Genomic DNA, 20587 nt, shown 5'->3' with positions numbered 1-20587 from the left:
CAACTTTAATTATCTATATTCTCGCTCTTAATTTAGTAAATATGATTGGTCCAAAATTTCTCATTCAATTGTAAAAAAAAAAAAAATAAAGAAATTTAATTAATTATTATAAATTTTTTAAATTAATTAATAGACAAGACAAACAAAAAAGGGAAAGAAAGAAAAAGATATACATATATGTCAAATTGATATTTAAATTAATATAATTTTAATATAAATTGATATCAAATATGTGATATATTAATATATCAACAAATATAATTATTGCTTTTAATACTCTATACATCGTTAGCATTGACATAAATTTAGTGTAGGTTTAAAAAAATCAAGCTCTCCTATATAAACTTTATGCTTGTGATATATATATAATTGAAATTATGTCTAAATTGTTAATTAGTTTAGTCGGTGAATTAGTCTTTTAACCCTCTAAATTCAATTTCAAACTCCATTTCTATAGTTTTTAGATTAACTTTTACCGAAATATAAAGTCCAGTAAGAAAGAAAAATTTGCACCCACAAATTGTCTGGCTTTAGAAGAATTCATACCACAATTTTTTTCTCAAAATGGAACCAAATAAAGAACACAAAATATTCTTTTTTTTTTTATCATGTATCTCGAACAACTAAAATTTGAAGGACACATAAGGTCTAAATCATTGAAACAATGACATATATCATGTCACACACCAACCATATATATAGATATAAAATCTAAAACAAATTTAATTTTAGTGAGAAAAAGGAAAAAAAAGAAAGCGAAGAGCTACAAGCTACAAGCTACAAGGCAAGAACAAAAACTTACGCCAATAGTAATGTATATGTGTGCGATCCATATGCAATAGTTTGGAGCTTTCTTTCACACATATCATAAATTAAAAAGGTATAGTTGAATGAAGACAACCAAACTCTCTCAATAATTTGGACCTAAATTTATCAAAAAAAAGAAAGAAGAAGAAAAAGAAAAAGTGGGTGTGGCAGAGAGGGTCACATGCCATTGGCCAAAGTGGGGTCTCAACTTTTGGAGGGACCCTATTCTTTTTGATATGAAACGCACCGTTTTGTGTGTGATAGAGAGGGTTATTATAAATAGGCCTGAAGAGAAGGGTTTGGAAATGGGGCAAAGAGATAACTAAGAATGGAGATTGAGTCCTTGAGAGTGAGTGTTGATGGGAAGGTTTCGAAAGATGAAGAGAAAAGTGAGAAAGAAGAAATGAACGAGATGAAGAAGAAGAAGAAGAAGAGAAAGCTTGGTGGTGTCAAGACAATGCCTTTCATTCTTGGTACTCTTTTTTCTTTCTTTTTTTAAATTTATATTTTAGTTTTGTTTTTGAAATGCGTCATTCGATGATTTGTTTGAGTATATTTATTGATATGTTGATATATCTAAGGGTTCTACATAATTGACATATTTTGTCATGGTTACACATAAAATATAATAAATTATCACCTATTAAATTTCAATATATATATATATATATATATATATATATATATATATATATATATATATATATATATATATATATATATATATATTGGAATAATAATAAGATCTAAGTGAGCGTAAAAATATCATTGTTATTATTATTATTTTTTATAATTTTTTTGATATATTTAAGTTATATATGTATAATTAAAATCTTGTTATCATATTTTAATTCTTGGTGTTGATATCTAAGTAGAATAATGAATATAAAAATGGCTTTTTAAAGGATTTAAAAGTGAGAGTGAGAGTTTGAGATTTAGAACTTAAAAAATTTAAATCCAAAGTAAACTTTTTTAAACTACTTGTGTTTTAATATTCTTTTTCTTCTTGTGATTTTTCTATAATGATAGTTTGAAATTAAAATATTTCTTTCTTACAAATTAGACTTGGACAATTCAACCATTAAAAAATAAGAGTTTTATCATTTTTTCCTTTAAAATTAGGTCAATTATTTTTCCTCTGCTTAGTTACTCTTTTCTTTTTTTTTTTTTTTAAGAAAACTTCATAAAAAAATTTAATTACATAACTACTAAAAATAATTTTATAGTCCTCACAAGTTAAGTAAATAAATAAATAAATCAAGCATATATAAATAAAAAAAATATTATTAAATTGATGTCCTGATTTTTCCTCTCTCTCTCTATATATATTAGGAAGGGTTTGATATTGTGTGGAGAATAGCCTTTGTCTCAAAGATAAATATCCATTTATAGAAAGAAGAAACCATTTGTATTTTAAGACTTTTTTATGACTAAAAAAAGACTTTTTTAGAAAAATTATGAAGCAATCTACAAATTAATATATATATATATATATATATATATATATATATATATATATATATATATATATTATATGTTCAGATATATTCAAGATAAGTATTATAAGAAAAAGAACTATTATGATATTTTGACTCAATATTCATATAATAATAAATTGTGTGCATGTGAGAAAAATTAATAATTAAGTAATTAGCTAAGACATTGTCTTTCTTTTTTTTTTTTTTCTTTTTTTTTTTTATAAAATATAAAATATATTATGAATCTTTGACCTTGACCTTTGCCTTTTTTTTTTTAATCCTTTGTCCCATTGTTGCCAACAAAATTACTCATCTCTCTTGATGTCTAAATCAACAATAATTAGGGAATATAACAATTGAAACATATTAATTAGCCTAATCAAACTTAAATTACTTTTACAAATTATAATTGATGTATAATTAGGTAATATTTCAATTTTATCATATTTATATTAATCCTCTTGTAATTGTTTTAAACCTTATACTCATGAGGAATGCAATTTTTGAGTAATATTAGAGTCGTTAGATGTGTGTGATCGAATTCAAAATAATTTATTATATACACGTACAATATATGAGATATTGATCGAATATAATTAAGTCTCTTACTTGAAAGTTGTTAATACAAATTTATGTCTAGTAGAGTTATGTTTGTTTATATTATAATTGTAGGGAATGAAGTGTGCGATAGATTTGCAAGCTCGGGTTTTCATTCCAACATTATAACATATTTGACACAAGATCTTAATATGCCTCTTGTTCCTGCCTCCAACATTCTCACCAACTTTGCTGCAACTTCTAGCTTCACTTCTCTTATTGGTGCTCTCATCGCCGATTCCTTTGCCGGTCGCTTCTGGACCATCACTATTGCCTCCATCATCTATGAGCTCGTATGAAAAATCACCACCACCCTAATTTTGTATCGAAAGAAAAATTAAAGTTTAGATCCCGACTAAACTTAATATATAGTTTATTATTCTATATATAAAAAGAATCCATAATTTACATGCAGTTCAGGTAGAAGATACACGAGTTACTTTTTATTGTTCTTTCTCAATTACTTAAGACTCTTTGTATGTTATTGGTAGGGAATGGTCACCATCACCATTTCCGCTATTCTCCCATCACTCCACCCGCCACCCTGCCCCACCCAAATCAACTGCATTCAAGCATCCGGCACGCAATTAATGTTCCTTTATCTCGCCCTACTCCTCACATCTCTCGGCGCAGGCGGTATTCGACCCTGCGTTGTTGCATTTGCTGCCGACCAATTCGACATGACGAAGGTCGGTATTGCAGGGCGAACGTGGAACTTCTTCAATTGGTACTATTTTTGCATGGGAATGGCAACTCTCACAGCCCTGACCGTGGTGGTGTATATTCAAGACAACGTGGGGTGGGGCTGGGGGTTCGGCCTTCCAACCATAGCCATGGCCTTGTCTGTTGTGGCTTTTGTTGTGGGCTCGCCACTTTACAACAAACTCAAGCCAAGTGGGAGCCCTTTGGTTCGATTGGCTCAGGTTGTGGTTGCAGCCTTCAAGAACCGAAAGGCTGTTTTGCCCGATGACTCTGAGCTTTTGTATAGGAACCATGAGCTTGACGCTGCCATTGCTGTTCAAGGAAAGCTTGTCCACACTGATCAGTTCAAGTATGCCTAAATTATAAGTCAAAATTAATTAAACACAATTTTCAAAAAATTAAATAAAAAAAAAATAATGATCATCAAACCAAGTACTCTTTTAATATAATTATCAACTCATACACAGGTTTATGATTCAATTCCTATCGTTGTTGAATTTAGAAAAAGTAAACATATAATAGAATGGTTTTTACATGTGGGAACTAAATATGTATAATTTTTTTTGGAAAAAAAAGTCATTTTAGTTTTTTCAAAAGAGTACATTTTTAACTTCAAGTTTAAGATTGTTTAGTTTTGTTTCAAGCTTGAAAATTTGTAGTTCTAACATTAATTTTTTTACTAAAAACAAACAAGTTTAACTATGCTCATTTTAACAACTTTGATCCATTTATATTTTTGCGACACTTTCAGGTGGTTGGACAAGGCTGCAGTCATAACAACTCCGGACTCAACAGCCAATCCACCGAATCTGTGGCGGCTGGCCACCGTACACAGAGTCGAAGAGCTAAAATCCATAATTAGAATGCTGCCAATATGGGCAGCCGGAATCCTCCTAGTGACAGCCTCATCTCACCAACACAGCTTCACAATCCAACAAGCTAGAACAATGAACCGTCATCTAACACCCACTTTCCAAATTCCACCCGCCTCCCTCTCCATCTTCGGCATCCTATCGATGCTCACAGGCCTCGTTCTCTACGACCGTCTCCTCGTCCCCTTTGCCAAAAAGCTCACCCACAACCCCTTGGGCATCACTTGCCTCCAACGAATGGGCGTAGGTTTCGCCATCAACATCGTCGCCACCCTAGTCTCATCCGCTGTCGAAATCAAACGAAAAAAAGTCGCTGCAAACCATGGTTTGCTCGACAATCCAACCGCAACAATTCCATTTAGCGTGTTTTGGTTAGTACCACAGTTTTGGCTTCATGGGATCGCGGAGGTTTTCATGTCGGTTGGGCATTTGGAGTTCATGTACGACCAGTCGCCGGAGAGCTTGAGGAGTACAGCAACGGCGTTGTATTGGCTAGCAATATCAGCGGGAAATTATATAGGGACATTGATGGTTTATCTTGTGCATAAGTATACTGGGGAAGAGCATAATTGGTTGCCTGATAGGAACTTGAATAGAGGGAGATTGGAGTACTATTATTGGCTAGTGAGTGGGATTCAAGTTATAAATCTTGTGTATTATGTGATTTGTGCTTGGTTTTATACTTATAAGCCTTTGGAAGAGGAGAAGATTATCATAGAGAATAAAGATAGTGATCAAGAGGGAGAGAGGTGTGAAGACACAAGTAAGATAGCTTAATTTAATTTTCATTAACTAGGGGGTCAAAGGACTTGTTTGAGAAAGATAAGGTTTTGAATATGATTTTCTTTACAAAGGATTGTGCTTAATTGTATTGTATGGTAGTAATATGTGTAGTAGTGTGGATGGTTTTAGCTAGGGTTTATGTATTTCAAAGAAAAATAATTGATCAAGAAAAAAGGCTAAATATAATGTGTTTCACTGCAATAATGTATCAAGAAATTACGGTCTACGTCTTTTAAGAAATTTACTATAAATTCAATTATTATTTTAGGAAAATATAAAAAAAGATAATTGAAATTGGTAGCAATTTTAGAAATAACAATTAAATATATAGTAATATTTTTTATAGAATAAAAAAAAATGAAAAGAAACTAAAACTTCATAAATATCTACTTATTCTTTAGATACACACGACATAGTGATGAAAATGTAAAGAGAAGAAGAAAAATAACTTATTTATTCAGAGGCTAAATCAAGAAGAATGCTGTGGTGACGATGATAAATTTGGGCCTCAGATGGACAAACCCCTATCTCTCTTTTTAATCATCACTTGTAAACCATTCTCCATCCTCAATGTCAACGACAACAAATGCTTTGGACTCTTCTTCTTCTCCACCATCTCCACTTCAAACTTCTCAATCACAGCCGCAGCTATGGACTTCATCTGAATATAAGCCATGTCCTTCCCCAAACACATCCTCGGTCCCGCGTGAAATATCAGGAACCGAAACGGACTCTCTGTCTTACAAACCCCATTCTTCAACCACCTCTCTGGCGAAAATTCTCCATAATCCTTCCCCCATATGCTCTCCATTCTCCCCATTGCATGCGTATGGTACGTCACAAGCCAACTCTTCCCAATAAACGTCCCATCGGGTAAGACGTCGTCGTTTCGACATGTTCTTGAATCGACTGGCACCGGTGGGTATAGACGGAGAGTCTCTGATAAAGCTGCTTGTAGATAGTGCATGTCACGCAGTTCGTCGAAGCTATACATTTCTCCAATTTCCTTATGTGCTTTTTTTCGAATTGTTTCAAGTTCTGCGAGTATTTTTTGTTCGACATCGGGTCGAGAGGATAAGATCCAGAAGAACCATGTTAGAGCGGATGAAGTGGTATCAGAACCGGCGAGGATGAAGCTTATGATTATGTCTCGAAGGAATTAGGGAGAATTGTTTTGGTCGCCCATGAACCGAGATAATAAATCTCGATCGTTTTCTATTTGGGTTGTGTTCTTTTCTTCTAATCTTGAGTGGATGATGTCTTCAGCAGATTTGTGAACTACGGCTACTGATTCCTTTAGGGTTTTTTCTGATCCTATGTTAAAAAATTTCTTCACTTTGTAGAAACCTGGGAAAGCATACATGAATCTGTGTTTGCAAAGATAAAACTAAGGTTAATTAGATTAAATTTGTGACAATTATTGGAGTTTTCCGTATGGTAAATTGTTGCTCAAAATGTGTCGTACGTGTCGGTTGGACCATTAGAGAACTTAAAGATTATCCACCAAGTGATTTTAAAAGTAGCATTTATATTAATTATTATTTTGCAAATGTGATGTATCGTTTACAAGAAAATAAAAGTACATCTGTAATTTAACAAGAAAATAAAAGCTCAACCAAATAAAGTGGCGGAGAAGAAAGTACCTGCCGGAAATGAGATTGGCGGAATTCTCGAAAGAACGCATAAACTCAGCGGCGGCAGGGCCATCTCCGCCGAGACAAGCAGGGTCATAATTAAAAGCCAATCTACAAACATTGTCAAACGCAAACCGTTCCAAAACATCCTGTAGGTCCAAAATCCGTTCCGTTTCACAAGCTTTTCCAAAATGAGGCAACAATCTACTCTGAATCTCAACAATAGCATTCTCCAAAACAAAATTCCTCAACGATTTCGTATGGAATTCATAACTCGCCGTCTTCCTCTGTACTTTCCAAATTTCGCCGTCCGAGTTAAAAATTCCTGTGCCGAAGAAATCTTCCAAAAGCGAAAGGAATCTTTCTCCTTTTGGGTAATTCTCGAATTGGGTCTTTAGTATATGCTCAACAACAAGGGGGTTTGCCGTGATTACGCTGACTTTCCCTAGCCGTTTGTACACCGCCGTGTTCGTCCCGGCAGTTTCTCAGAACCTCTGTTGACCAGTCAAGAAAACGATGGCGGTTCAGTAAGAATAAGGGCAAGGTTCCGACGAAGGGGAAGTGTTTGAAGCCTTGTTGGGGTTTGGATTTTGATTTTGTTGAGGTGAAGAAGAGAAAGTAAATGAAAAAAGAGAAAAAAGTGAGGAAAATGAAGGGTGTTAGGATATCCATTGGATGTGGTGGAGAAGAGAAGAAAGGAAGGATATAGTTTTTTTTTTTTTAGAATTATTTGAAAATATATAATGGGATGACAAAAATATATATATATATATATATATATATATATATATATATATATATATATATATATATATATATATATATATATATATATATATATATATATATATAAAGGTAAAAAAAGGGCATATGGAAAGTAAAACCAATCAAACATCTATGGTCTCAAAGTGATAGATATTAGTTGAGGATGATATTTAATAAGTGAAAAGTTGTAAAAGTCACCTTGCCATGTAATTGCAATTATATTATTAAAGGTAGTCAAATTTGAGTATTTAAGGGTTAAAATTTGTAACTTTTAAGAGATTAATTTTTTAATTTAGAGATTGAATTTTTAGAATTGTCGTAAGTTTGATTGTCATACTTATACACACTTGTGTATGTTTAAGGATTTAACTTTTATCACATATGATAGTTTTTAGGTACACATAGCTAAAACTGGATCTAGATTTTACACTAATTGTTAAGATTAACATGCATCATCATCCTAAACCCTAAATTAATTAGAAATTAGGGTTTTGAGAAAATTTATATTCGAAATTTTGATTTTTTTTTTATAAAGAATTATTGTATTGTATGGTAGTAATATGTGGAGTAGTGAGGATGGTTTTAGCTAGGGGTTGATGTATTCGAAAGAAAAATTGAAGAATAAAAAAGGTTAAATATCATGTGTTCACAACAATAATGTATCAAGAAATTAGGGAAAAGTGAAAAAGGGTCTACCTTGTACAGAAATAAATAACATAGGTTGACAACGTTGCTACCGGCCTTATCATCCCTACTCAGTTATGAGAAAATGTCTAGTAATTAATCAACTCGTTTCAATATAGTTAATTGGTATTGAGATGAAATCTTATATTAATCTAATGAATAAAATGTATATAAACAACGACAAAAGATAATTATATTTCAAACTTTGTTTAGTTTAATAGCTTTAATTTTTTCCTTTTGAAAATAATTAAGACTATGTTCTTTCAATTTCTTAATTCGGTCTTTACCCTTTCTCAAATAAAGTATTAAATTCTCAAAGGAATTTAAGAAAGAAGGAAGTTTTTAAAAGGGACGAGAATTGTTATGGATAGCACATAAACGAAATTATTTTCAAGATATAGCAAAATATTTAAAGACTACATAGAGTTTGATAAATTTTGTTATATTCTTTAAATAGTTTTAATATTTTGCTATTTCTAAAAATTTCATTTTTTTAACTACTTTAATTTTTTATATGATTTTCAAAGTTTAGTATACATTTTTTAAATATTGGTAGAGAAATTATTGATAATAAAAGAAATAAATTTAGAGGTTGCAAATGGGTTTATTACAGGGTTTTTCTAAAAAAAATATAACAAATCGGCAATTTTAGGTTATATAGAAAAATTTAATGGAAAAAGTCCACAGATCCACAAAAAAAATGCTAAAAATACTTTCGTCAACATGTGATTAATTGACCATAAGAGTGTGGGTAATCTTTTTCTAAACGATTGTTTACTATAGTCTAAATGAATGATCTACGATCATTTAAGTTGATACATGATTACGTAGTTTTTTTAACAATGAAAAAAAGATTTCAATTTTAAACGATCGTGTTGACCATGCTAAACGAACGTACTGACTATAATAAACGATCGAGGTTGACAATGGTAAACGATCGTTTAGATCATGCAAAATTGATGTTTAAACGATTTTGATATTCTTGAATATGAGGAAGATTAGCTTCAAAGAATATTGTCAAAGATGATAGAGATAAAATAGGAGATTTAAACAAAATAATAAATCTTTTTAAAATAGAAGAAAGAAAAACTGAAAGAGGAGACTAAGAAATATGAGAAGAGAAGAAGAAAAAGTAGAGTGGGAATTGTCCTCGAAATATAAGGTAAATTATGAAAATATTGTACCCATTTCACTGATTTTTGCTTTTTATTACGCAAATATTTGGAAGATTTGTTATATTTTTTAAAATAGCTAATTTTTAAAAACTAAAAATCATAATGAAACAAACCAAATAGACATATTTATTTTCTAGTTATTAAAATTTAAGCTTATAAATACTACTTCTTCTTTATCTATGAATTTATTACTTTTTACTTGTTTCTAGTATTTTTTTTGGCTAGAAATAAAAATAGAATAATTTGAATAACAATTTTAAAAATAATTAAGTATATAACAATATTTTTTAAATATTGCAAATATAGCAAAGTATAGATTTTTACGATGTGTACTTCCACATATCCAATATAACAGGTACATTTACAACTATCCCATAACGTATAAAGATATTAGCCACACAAAAAAAGCAACAATATAAAAGTTCAAAGAAAAAAAAGGAAAAGAAACTAAAAGTTCATAAATATCTACTTATTCTTTGTATATACAGAAGACATATATAGTGCTGAAAATGTAGAGTAGTAGAGAAAAAAAAAACTTATTATTGAGAGGTCAAATCAAGAAATATGTTATGGTGACGATGAGAAATCTGGGCCTCAGATGGACAAACCTCTATCTCTCCTTTTAATCATCACTTGTAATCCATTCTCCATCCTCAATGTCAACGACAACAAATGCTTTGGACTCTTCTTCTTCTCCACCATCTCCACTTCAAACTTCTCAATCACAGCCGCAGCTATGGACTTCATCTGAATATAAGCCATGTCCTTCCCCAAACACATCCTCGGCCCTGCGTGAAATATCGGGAACCGAAACGGACTCTCTGTCTTACAAACCCCATTCTCCAACCACCTCTCTGGCGAAAATTCTCCATAATCCTTCCCCCATATGCTCTCCATTCTCCCCATTGCATACGTATGGTACGTCACAAACCAACTCTTCCCAATAAACGTCCCATCGGGTAAGACGTCGTCGTTTCGACATGCTTTTGTATCGACGGGCACCGGAGGGTATAGACGGAGAGTCTCTGATAAAGCTGCTTGTAGATAGTGCATGTCACGCAGTTCGTCGAAGCTATACATTTCTCCAATTTCCTTATGTGCTTTTGTTCGGATTGTTTCGAGTTCTGCGAGGATTTTTTGTTCGACGTCGGGTCGAGAGGATAAGATCCAGAAGAACCATGTTAGAGCGGATGAAGTGGTATCTCGACCGGCGAGGATGAAGCTTATGATTATGTCTCGAAGGAATTGTGGAGAATTGTTTTGGTCGCCCATGAACCGAGATAATAAATCTTGATCGTTTTCTATTTGGGTTGTCTTCTTTTCTTCTAACCTTGAGTGGATGATGTCTTCAGCAAATTTGTGAACTACGGCTATTGATTCCTTTAGGGTTTTTTCTGATCCTATGTTAAAAAATTTCTTCACTTTGTACGAACCTGGGAAAGCATACATGAACCTGTTTTTGCAAAGATAAAACTAAGATTAATTAGATGATTGTACCTCAAAACATTTGTAATTTAACAAGAAAATAAAAGCTCATTGAAAATTTCCTAATCCATCCCGAAACACAGAGTACACAAGCAAGCAAGTATTACTTAAAATGTCAACGAATAAAGTGGCTGAGAAGAAGGTACCTGCCAGAACTGAGAGTGGCGGCGTGCTCAAAAGCACGCATAAACTCAGTGGCGGCAGTGCCATCGCCGCCGAGACAAGCAGGGTCATAATTAAAAGCCAATTTACAAACATTATCAAACGCAAACCGTTCCAAAACATCCTGTAGATCCAAAATCCGTTCCGTTTCACAAGCTTTTCCGAAAATAGGCAACAACCTACTCTGAATCTCAACTCTAACATTCTCCATAACAAAATTTCTCAACGATTTCGTATTGAATTCATAACTCGCTGTCTTCCTCTGTACTTTCCAAATTTCGCCGTCGGAGTTAAAAATTCCTCTGCCCAAGAAATCTTCCAAAAGCGAAATGAATCTTTCTCCTTTTGGGTAATTCTCAAATTGGGTCTTTAGTATATGCTCGACAACAAGTGGGTTTGCGGTGATTACGCCGTGGACTTTCCCTGGCCGTTTGAACACCGCCGTGTTCGTCCGGCAGTTTCTCAAAACCTCGGTTGACCAGTCGAGAAAGCGGTGGCGGTTCAGTAAGAATAAGGGCAAGGTTCCGACGAAGGGGAAGTGTTTGAAGCCTTGTTGGGGTTTGGATTTTGATTTTGTTGAAGTGAAGAAGAGAAAGTAAATGGAAAAAGAGAAAAAAGTGAGGAAAATGAAGGGTGTTAGTGATAGAACAGAGATATCCATTGGAGGCGGTGGAGGAGAAGAAGAAAGGAAGGATATCGTTTTTTCTTTTTTTAGTGAATTATTTGTAAATATATAATGGGAATGACAAAAAATAATAATAATAATTATAATAAATAAAAGAAAAGAAAAAAAAAAAAGGCATATGGAAATTAGAACTATTCAAACAAACCATCTATGGTCTCAAAGTCATAATTATTAGTCGAGGATCATATTTAGGTACTTAAATACGGTAATTTTTTAGTATTTAAAAGACTAAAATTCAACCTTTAAATTCATATTATTATTTGACTTTGTAATAATAGTAAATTTAAAAAGTTAAATTTTTATAATTTAAGGTTGAATTTATAGAATTATCGTACGTACGTTTGTGGCTCATAATTTTAAAATTTATCCATAAATTTGAAGGTTTAATTTTTATAACCGTTTCTAAGAAAATTATGCATAAAATGATTTTAAAAATTGGAGAAAATAATAATCTCAATTTAAAAAGAAACAAATTGTTAAAGGGAGCTACCAAAACTTGCTTGGTTTGTTTGGAAGCCCCAAAATTTACATTTCAAAAAGAAATCCTTAGCTTGGAAATAGTTTAATTTTAAAAAATTAATTTTGTATGAAATGAAGTTAAAAAAATTGATTTTTGGATTTGGAAGTAAAGAAAAATGATCTTAAATATAAGCATAAACATGAACATGATTTTTTTTTCTTTTCTCCTACTCTCTATTCAATAGATTTAGTTGGTACAAGGCCAATGGACTTTTAAACTTGGGATAAGAAAGAACCCTAAAGAAATCCATATCAATCGTTCCAAAATTTGCCGATGAAATCATAGATATACAAGTACTCCATGACATGCACTATCTCCAAACAACATTATCCAAGACTCTTTGATTATACCTACAAGTGTCTATTGACTCAAAAGCTAATCTTTCCGAATTAAATACTTAATTGTACTTATGTATATAATACTTCTTTTATCACTTATTCATAGAAGACTTTCGAGTTAATCTCTCTCATTTGATTTTGGCTAGCTTTCATTCTAACTACTCCCTTTCTCGCTTAATTAATGAAGTATTCTTTTCAAAAATTAAAATAAAAATAAGAGGGAGAAAAATTGCAATGTAGTTCTATAATTTTCTATTATATGAAGTCTTCTCCATAAAATACCTAATTTATTTACAAATTTAGTAAAATGACAAAAAAAAAAATATTTTGTTTCATTTTACTATATTTAAAGATATTTTTATGGTTTTTTTTTAAATAACTTCTCTTCTATTATTTTGTGTTGAAAAAATAGAGAAAGAAAATAATAAAAAGAAATCTTTGTTGTTGAATTTTGAAACTTAACAAATTTAGTCGTATGAACGAGCTATAGCTCACACGTCTTGTGTGTATGAAAAGGGTAGTTCTAAATCCGAGTAATACTTAATCAATTCTTTCTAATCACATAAATTTAAAAACTAAAGTAAAATTATCAGGTGACAAATTTAGAAAAGAAAAAAAGATGACAAAGTTATAGTAGCCATTGGTTTATAAAATCCATATAAATTAATATCTTAAAGACTTAAACAATTGACTCTTCCAACGAATTTTTCATTTGCATGTGTACTAAAGGAAAACAGATGTTATCATTTTCTAAACCAACCTTAATACCTACCTACCTCATTTAATTTTACTTTACGTTTTTCGAAATTTCAAGTTTACAAATCCCACTAATTATTCACCTAATTACTTTTGCTGATTTGTTATTAACATTTTAGGACTTTTATTTTTAACAAAAAAAAAAAAAAAAAAAAACCAAAATTTGAGGAAAAAAAAAGGAATAATTTAAGATAATAAACAAGAACTCGGTACACACATGAGTTATTTGTTTTACTAATCGATGAAGTTTTACGATGTATGTTTTTCATTTCTTGGAATTTGGAAAGGCATTATCTACATTACTCCTAAGTCCTATCAACAACCTAGCTCTTACAATTTAAATTGTGTGAATTGTTCTATTCACGTAAAAATTCGTTGTAAATTAGAGTAACAAAAATAGATATATAGTAGGTTGAAATACATTCGAGCACTTTTCTTAAAATTCACATCCTAAATTCAATTTTTGAAAAACTTCATTTTTTTAATTTTTAAAAATTGATTTTAAATTTGATTTGTTTTTTAAGAAACATATTTAAAATTTAGGAAAATTAACAAAAAATAGTTATCGTACAAATGTTTTTTTAAAATATAGGAATGAAACATGAACAAAAACAAAAACATTATCAAAGTACCATTACTAAATAGATTAAAATTTTAATCGATACAAACTCGAGATTTAAGGTGTACGATTTATAGCTTTTTGGACAAATTCCAAAAACCTATATATATTTATAGTGGAAGTTGAAACTATGTGAATAGAAATCAAACCTCAAATTTATACACAAGTGCTAAACTTGTGACCCACAAACTTTTAACAATTCTATAAATTCAACCTTTAAATTATAAAAATTAATCTCTTCAAACTTGCAATTGTTACAAATTCAAACAATAATATGAATCAAAGGTCCAATTTTAACCCTTAAATATATTGGGAATGACTATCATTGTACTATTTTATAAGAGTTGGAAATTAATAATTGTTATTATTTAATATATTTTATAACTCAAAAACCGTAATTCTTTTATATATATATATATATATATATGTTTAATGAAATTTTTTTGGTGATCTTTTTCCTTCTCAGCAAAAGAAAACCCTAATTTTTTTCTTTGAGCGTTTTTCCTTCTGATTATATTCCTAACTCTTACGAGTGCACGCTAGAGTTTGGAAGTTGTGTTAACCGTGAGGAGCAATCTGACATATGCGATTTAGCACCAAGGTCGTGCCGAATTTTGCTTTCAAAGCAGTGGTTCGACACGGTACAACAACAATGGTCAACGTTTGTTTTTCCAACAAAATATTGGTTTGATATTCTTTTGGGCTTATCTCTAGCGCTTCTTTTTGGGACTTCACTACGTAGTTCTTTGTCGTTATCGAATATATTTTGAAGGGATGATAAGATTGGTGTTAAGAAGGTGTGTCCACTTGGTGAGAATTCTCGAGTACACCTACTTATATATGGCTAATGGTATAGTTATTTCTAAACAATTTTCAACAATGCATCTAATAGATCAATATTGTCAAACTATGGTATTTATTTCTTTACAATGTTGACACTTTTTCACTTTCCTCTAATTTCTCGATACATTTCTTGATGTAACATATTATATATATTTAACCTTTTTCTTTGATAATTTTTCTTAGATGAAGCTAAGAAGCGAAGGAAAAGGAAAAGGAAAAGAGAGATGAGGAAGGTGAGGAACAAAGTCGCCGGGAACAGAGAATTCCATTGGAGGGGTAGTAAAAAGATAGAGTTTGAATGATTGTTTTAAGTGTATTTTAAACAATTTTTAAAATGAGTTTCTTGAAAAATATTTTTTTCTCTTAAGTCAATCCAAACGAATTCTTAACTAATCGAGTATTTTGATTAATAGGTCATTCAACTTCTTTTTATATAAAAAAGGTTCATACACTCCATGCTATCTACTATATCTTTATTAATTATTTGATATGTTATTAAATATTTATTCCGTAGATTTTATATATATAATGCTTAAAAGTTCCTTACTAGCAAACAATAAATGGGTAACATCTAATTTCAAACTTTTTCATAATGATAAGTGATAAACTATAATTATACAATTTGATGAGAAGCTAACATGTAAATCAAAACTTTTTCTACAATGATATTTATGTCTAATAATGAATGTACTTCCCAACACTTGATGACATGATTAATCAACTTATCCAATTTCAATAAATAGATATTAATTAAATTAATTGATAATCATCCATTAGTTGTAATTGTTAAAAATTAAATGGTGGGAAAGAAATCACATTCCATAATTATTATAATCTAAACCTAAACCTAAAGATTCACTGGGAGGAAATAAATGTATCAATTTTAAATTGCAAATTTAACGAACATAGTTTAACTGACATCTATAAAATGATAAAATGTTGGTGGTGTTTTGATTTATTTTTCGTGATATTCATAGATTCAAGATAAATGAATTTTATTTTTAAATTTTTTATATTCTAGATTAAAAGGGTCTTACATGTTTGCAAATCTCCTACCTCATATATTTTCACATATCGATAAAAAGACTAAAGAGTTTCATTAATATATAACCTAGATTAGGGTTGCACTTATTAATCAACCTACAATATTATTTGGGGTATAAATGGATCTTTTATCCATAAATTATATGCAAATTAATGAAACTAACTTAAAAGTCACTCATTTAAAAAGTTAATTAAATATTGAATAATTTCAATGAATCTATGTTTCTTTCTTTTAATAGTTTCTCTATTCACTTTTTTGTCAAGGAAAGACTAACTTTGAAAGAGAAAACGAAATATATTTGATTACATGCAACACAATATATTTGATATAATATTATAATGTTCTAAAAACAAATCAAATATATAATTGATAAGTACAGAACAAGTTAATTTGTACAATATATTGTCTTGTATATCGAACAATATATACATATATTTTTTTTATAATATATTTGTAAAAATTCTCGAAAATTAAATAAACTTTAATATATGTGATGGAGAAGTGATTGAGATTTTCAACCTGAAAACATACTAAGAGAAAAGAAAGAAATCTTTACCTTAATTTGAAATACTTTTACATTAAATAAATATCAAGTGAAATTAAAAAAATAATAAAAGCAAACTAATTGAAAATTGAGTTAATAAAAAGTAAGTAAATACTTTGGAATTTGGACTAATAGAGAAAAGATTAAATTGATTGAAAAATTAAAGCTAATTTTTTTTAACGAAATAATTCAAAATACAAGACAATAGGAAAGAAATTAGGGATAGTTGCAAATATAGCAATTATATTCAAAATAATTAAGTACATAGCAACATCTAAAAAAATTGTAAATATAGCAAAATCTGTCAAAATCTATTAATGATAGAAGTCTATCACTGATAGATCATGTAGCAAATGTTGGTCTATCACTGATAAACCATAAGAGTCTATCAACGATAGAAGTCTATCATTGATAAATTTTGCTATATTTATAATTTTTTATAAATATTGCTATATACGTAATAATTATTCTAAAAATTGTTACCTGTTATAATTATCCCATAAATTATCGTGTAAAAGTGTTGAATGGAAGGTATAAAATGGGCCATCTAATTGTGAAGTCTTGTGGGCTTTATGGAGGCTTTTGATGGCTAAGCCCAAGCCCAACTTTACCCATCTATGGATCTTAAATATATCCAACCATCTAAAGAAGGAAGAGAAATCATATCCTTTCCTTCTTAGTATACAAAAAAACAGTTAGTAATCAAATTTATTTCATGAAAAAACATCTTATAATAATAACTATTTTATTTCTACTATGAAACTATTTTATTTTTTACTTTCAATTTTTGGAAATTCAACTCATAAATAATTTTACAGTAAACTTTTTTCTACTAATGTTTTCGAAAACTAAAAAAAAAAATGTCACTTTAACTTAAATGAAAAATTAGAAAAAATAAAAACAAAACTCTTGCACTTCATAGAAAAATTAATATAACAAATTTTATTTTTTGTCAATTTTTTTATTTGTGAAAGAACTATTAACAAATTTGTTTTTTTATTTCTAAACTTAACCAAAAACTCAAGTCTCTTAAAAGATAAAAAAATAGTAAATCATTGGGACATTTTAAATTATATTTGGAAAAAACATACAAAAAATTCATAAAGAGAGCTTAAAAAGAAAAATAAAAGAATTGTGAAGAGCAAGAGGAAAACACTAATCAAAAGAAGACTAGAACCATCAAACTTAAACATAAGATTGTTCGTGTCCTATATACTTCATAGAAGTACATTATCTAATTTGCATGTTTATATATATATATATATATATATATATATATATATATATATATATCTTCTTTCCTCAAATATAAATTTACCCTTATATCACATTAAAGGGCATGTCACTTCCCCTTTCTAAATTTAGAGATCAACAAGTAGTATATTATTATATGAGAAATGTGGTGGCTAGAGATACATTGAGAGAAGAAGTACAACAGCTAGAGACAGCAAAACAAAACATACACAAAACTTATTTTCAAATTTCAATTAAAAAAAAAAAAAAAGGAATACATAATTAATAAAGTGTACAAACTATATAGATATATAGATATATATATATAATGATTAGATGACACAAAAGTTGGACAAAAGTAAATGAAGTGGGATGCGAAGAGTCGACCCCGTTTAATTTGTCGGTTACTCAAACATGGGTTGGTGAAAAGAAATAAAATAAAATAAAGATTACTAATTTCTTCTTCATATCCCCCAAAAGGCCAAAACCAAACCCTTCAAAGCAAAATCAGATATGGTCTTTATGTACCAAATATCATTTGTCGCAACCCAAAAGCAACTTTTTTGTATTTGGTGGCCTCGTTTTAAAGCTTAATTAAAGTTGGACTCTTTTAAAAACCCCATAGTCTTTAAATTAAATTATCTTTTAAATCATTTTTCACAAAATTTTATTCACAAAGATCTATAATTTAGATATGTGATGAAAAAAAAAAGTTAAAAAACTTTTATCCGAATTAATCCGAGTCTATATCTCAACTAAAAAGTATAAAAAGAAAAAAAAAAAAAACTATATTATAACAAATCATCAAAGGAGGGTTAAATTGTGAAATATGAAAATTTGGTTTTTTTCTTCTTTTAATTTTTGGTAGTGCTCATGACTAAGCCCATTTCAAAGGCATATGAACGTGTTGCTTTCGAAAACCTCTTGGATTATTTTGGAAATAAAGGAAAGAATTAGCCTTTGTGGTAAGTATATAATATAGTGGATGACAGTGTGTTGTTGTTTTAAATTATAATTTACTTAGAGGAAATTAAACCACATGTTTTAGAAAATTATTTAGGGTTTTAAATTAATTTGTAATTAGTTTAATTGAGAATATTATATCGTAATTAATATAAATTTTAAGAGATGTTTAGATCGAACATATAGTTAAAAATTAAGAACATGAAATGATGGTTTGATTAATTAATTTAATTTCTTTTATGTGGAGTAGATGAGAGAGACCAAAAGGCATAGAATAATAAATGAGGTGGCCAAGGAGGAATTTTCTATGTTATATTAGACACAAAAGAGGATGATTAAAGCCTTCTATAGGCCTAATTATTTAATTACAATATTATTCTTTAGTACTTTGGTTAATTGCAATAGGATAATCATAACATCTTTGTCACAAAATTCTTTAATACTTATTGTCATTCGATTATGTAAATTTTCTTCCAACTATTTACATGAAATTTTACCATTATCTATTTTAGATAATGCTATTGTAAAAATAGTTTGTTTTTGTATGCTTAAAATATAAAACATCCATTCATAAATTTTTAGATTTTGTTGTTTCATTTCCACTTATGTTCTCAAAACTTAAAGCTAAATTTTATGATATCTTAAAAATAAAAAAGTGTTAGTTGAAAATTTTAATTCAAGCATTTTTTTTCTAGAATTAACTTGATTTGACTCTTAAATTATAATCGTAAAGATTTAAGTTCTCTACCCTTATAAATACTTGTCGTACGATGATTTCAGGAACGAGGTAAGTTTATTATCATTCTAAATTTCTAAAAAAAAAAAAAGGGACGTGATAAGGATGTTAAACTAGGTTGACACATCTGGGTGTGGGTAATCTCTTGTTCCCTCGATGTTGATTTTCTTAAAAAAAATCTAAAAATTTTATAATTATTCACACACATTATCGAACTTAATCCTTTGTTGAAATGGGAAGAAGTTTAGATTTTTTTTTTCAAATGTTAACAATAACATCCATAATTTAAAATTATGGTCTTTATTTTAATTTAGAAACTAGTTAATCAATAAAATTGATTAGATAATTCAAAGTTAAATATAATTAATTGTTATATTTAGTCGATCAAAGGGGACTTAATAGGTTTTTATGGGTCCAATATGTATATAATGCATTTAAGATTGATTATGATTATCTGTTGCTCACATCACCAATGCGTACGGAGCCATACATTTGTTATAATTAATGGCATCATTATATTATATTGCATTGCTTATGATGTTTCTAGAATACTAATTATCAATTCATAGACTATTAATTATCTCAAAAAGTCCATAGTTCTACTATGATATCAAAAATAAAAATAAAAAAAAAACAGAAAGCAAGAACTTTTCTTATAAGATCAACTAAAATCATTATAAATATATATATATATATTGTAGTCCTTTGCTCATTTTCATTGAGATTATATATACATTAAAGAATGAAATGGGTTGCTACATATAAATGCATTATTGTTTGTATTATTATTGTATATGAGTTGTTGGTAATTGGTGGGTGAGTGGTGCATTATATTTTCCAAATTGTTCACTAAGTGCTGTGAATATTTTGGGCAATTGGAAATCTCTGTCATTATAATTTTTGACTCATATTTTTGGGCCATTTTATTTGTTATTAATAATATTTTCAATATCCCATCATTATGTTTTTTTAATACAAGTGGAGAATGGAGTTTTATGAGGCCCAACACATGTTTAAGTACTTAAATCTAAAATATTAATAAATTACCTAAAGTGTTCTTCTTCAAAATTTCAAAGTACTAAATTTTGATAAAATTATATTTATATCAATACTTTAAATTTTTATTAAAGACTTTACAGGTAGAGAGAAATATAATCAATA

At 29.4% G+C, this 20587-nt stretch overlaps 2 protein-coding genes and 1 pseudogene across 2 annotated transcripts; 1 reads left to right on the top strand and 2 right to left on the bottom strand.

Moving 5' to 3' along the window:
- The first annotated feature begins 1095 nt into the window (after positions 1–1095).
- LOC103487163 (protein NRT1/ PTR FAMILY 3.1-like) lies at positions 1096–5322 on the top strand. The gene is made up of 4 exons (XM_051083984.1): positions 1096–1280; positions 2958–3175; positions 3374–3933; positions 4336–5322. The coding sequence occupies exons 1-4, from the start codon at positions 1136–1138 to the stop codon at positions 5231–5233; spliced, it is 1821 nt and encodes a 606-aa protein (XP_050939941.1). The 5' UTR covers positions 1096–1135; the 3' UTR covers positions 5234–5322.
- A 275-nt stretch (positions 5323–5597) lies between these two features.
- LOC103486870 (cytochrome P450 94A1-like) lies at positions 5598–7574 on the bottom strand (annotated as a pseudogene).
- A 2361-nt stretch (positions 7575–9935) lies between these two features.
- LOC103486871 (cytochrome P450 94A1-like) lies at positions 9936–11870 on the bottom strand. Its single transcript, XM_008445009.3, has 2 exons — positions 11129–11870; positions 9936–10950 (listed from the first exon to the last, which is right to left on the bottom strand). Exons 1-2 carry the CDS (start codon positions 11803–11805, stop codon positions 10092–10094), a joined length of 1536 nt encoding a protein of 511 aa, XP_008443231.1. The 5' UTR covers positions 11806–11870; the 3' UTR covers positions 9936–10091.
- Positions 11871–20587: the final 8717 nt, after the last annotated feature.

Source organism: Cucumis melo, chromosome 4 (assembly GCF_025177605.1).
Source record: "Cucumis melo cultivar AY chromosome 4, USDA_Cmelo_AY_1.0, whole genome shotgun sequence".
In the NCBI taxonomy this organism is placed as follows: domain Eukaryota; kingdom Viridiplantae; phylum Streptophyta; class Magnoliopsida; order Cucurbitales; family Cucurbitaceae; genus Cucumis; species Cucumis melo.
The sequence above is the reverse complement of the archived record's forward strand: the minus strand, read 5'-3'. Positions and strand labels throughout refer to the sequence as shown.

Coding starts and splice junctions, on each gene's coding strand:
- LOC103486871 (XM_008445009.3), bottom strand. CDS start 11,805: ATGGATATCTCTGTTCTATCACTAACACCCTTCATTTTCCTCACTTTT. Junction 10,951..11,128: donor GCCACTCTCAGTTCTGGCAG/GTACCTTCTTCT, acceptor TTGCAAAAACAG/GTTCATGTATGCTTTCCCAG.
- LOC103487163 (XM_051083984.1), top strand. CDS start 1,136: ATGGAGATTGAGTCCTTGAGAGTGAGTGTTGATGGGAAGGTTTCGAAA. Junction 1,281..2,957: donor GACAATGCCTTTCATTCTTG/GTACTCTTTTTT, acceptor TTATAATTGTAG/GGAATGAAGTGTGCGATAGA. Junction 3,176..3,373: donor CCTCCATCATCTATGAGCTC/GTATGAAAAATC, acceptor TGTTATTGGTAG/GGAATGGTCACCATCACCAT.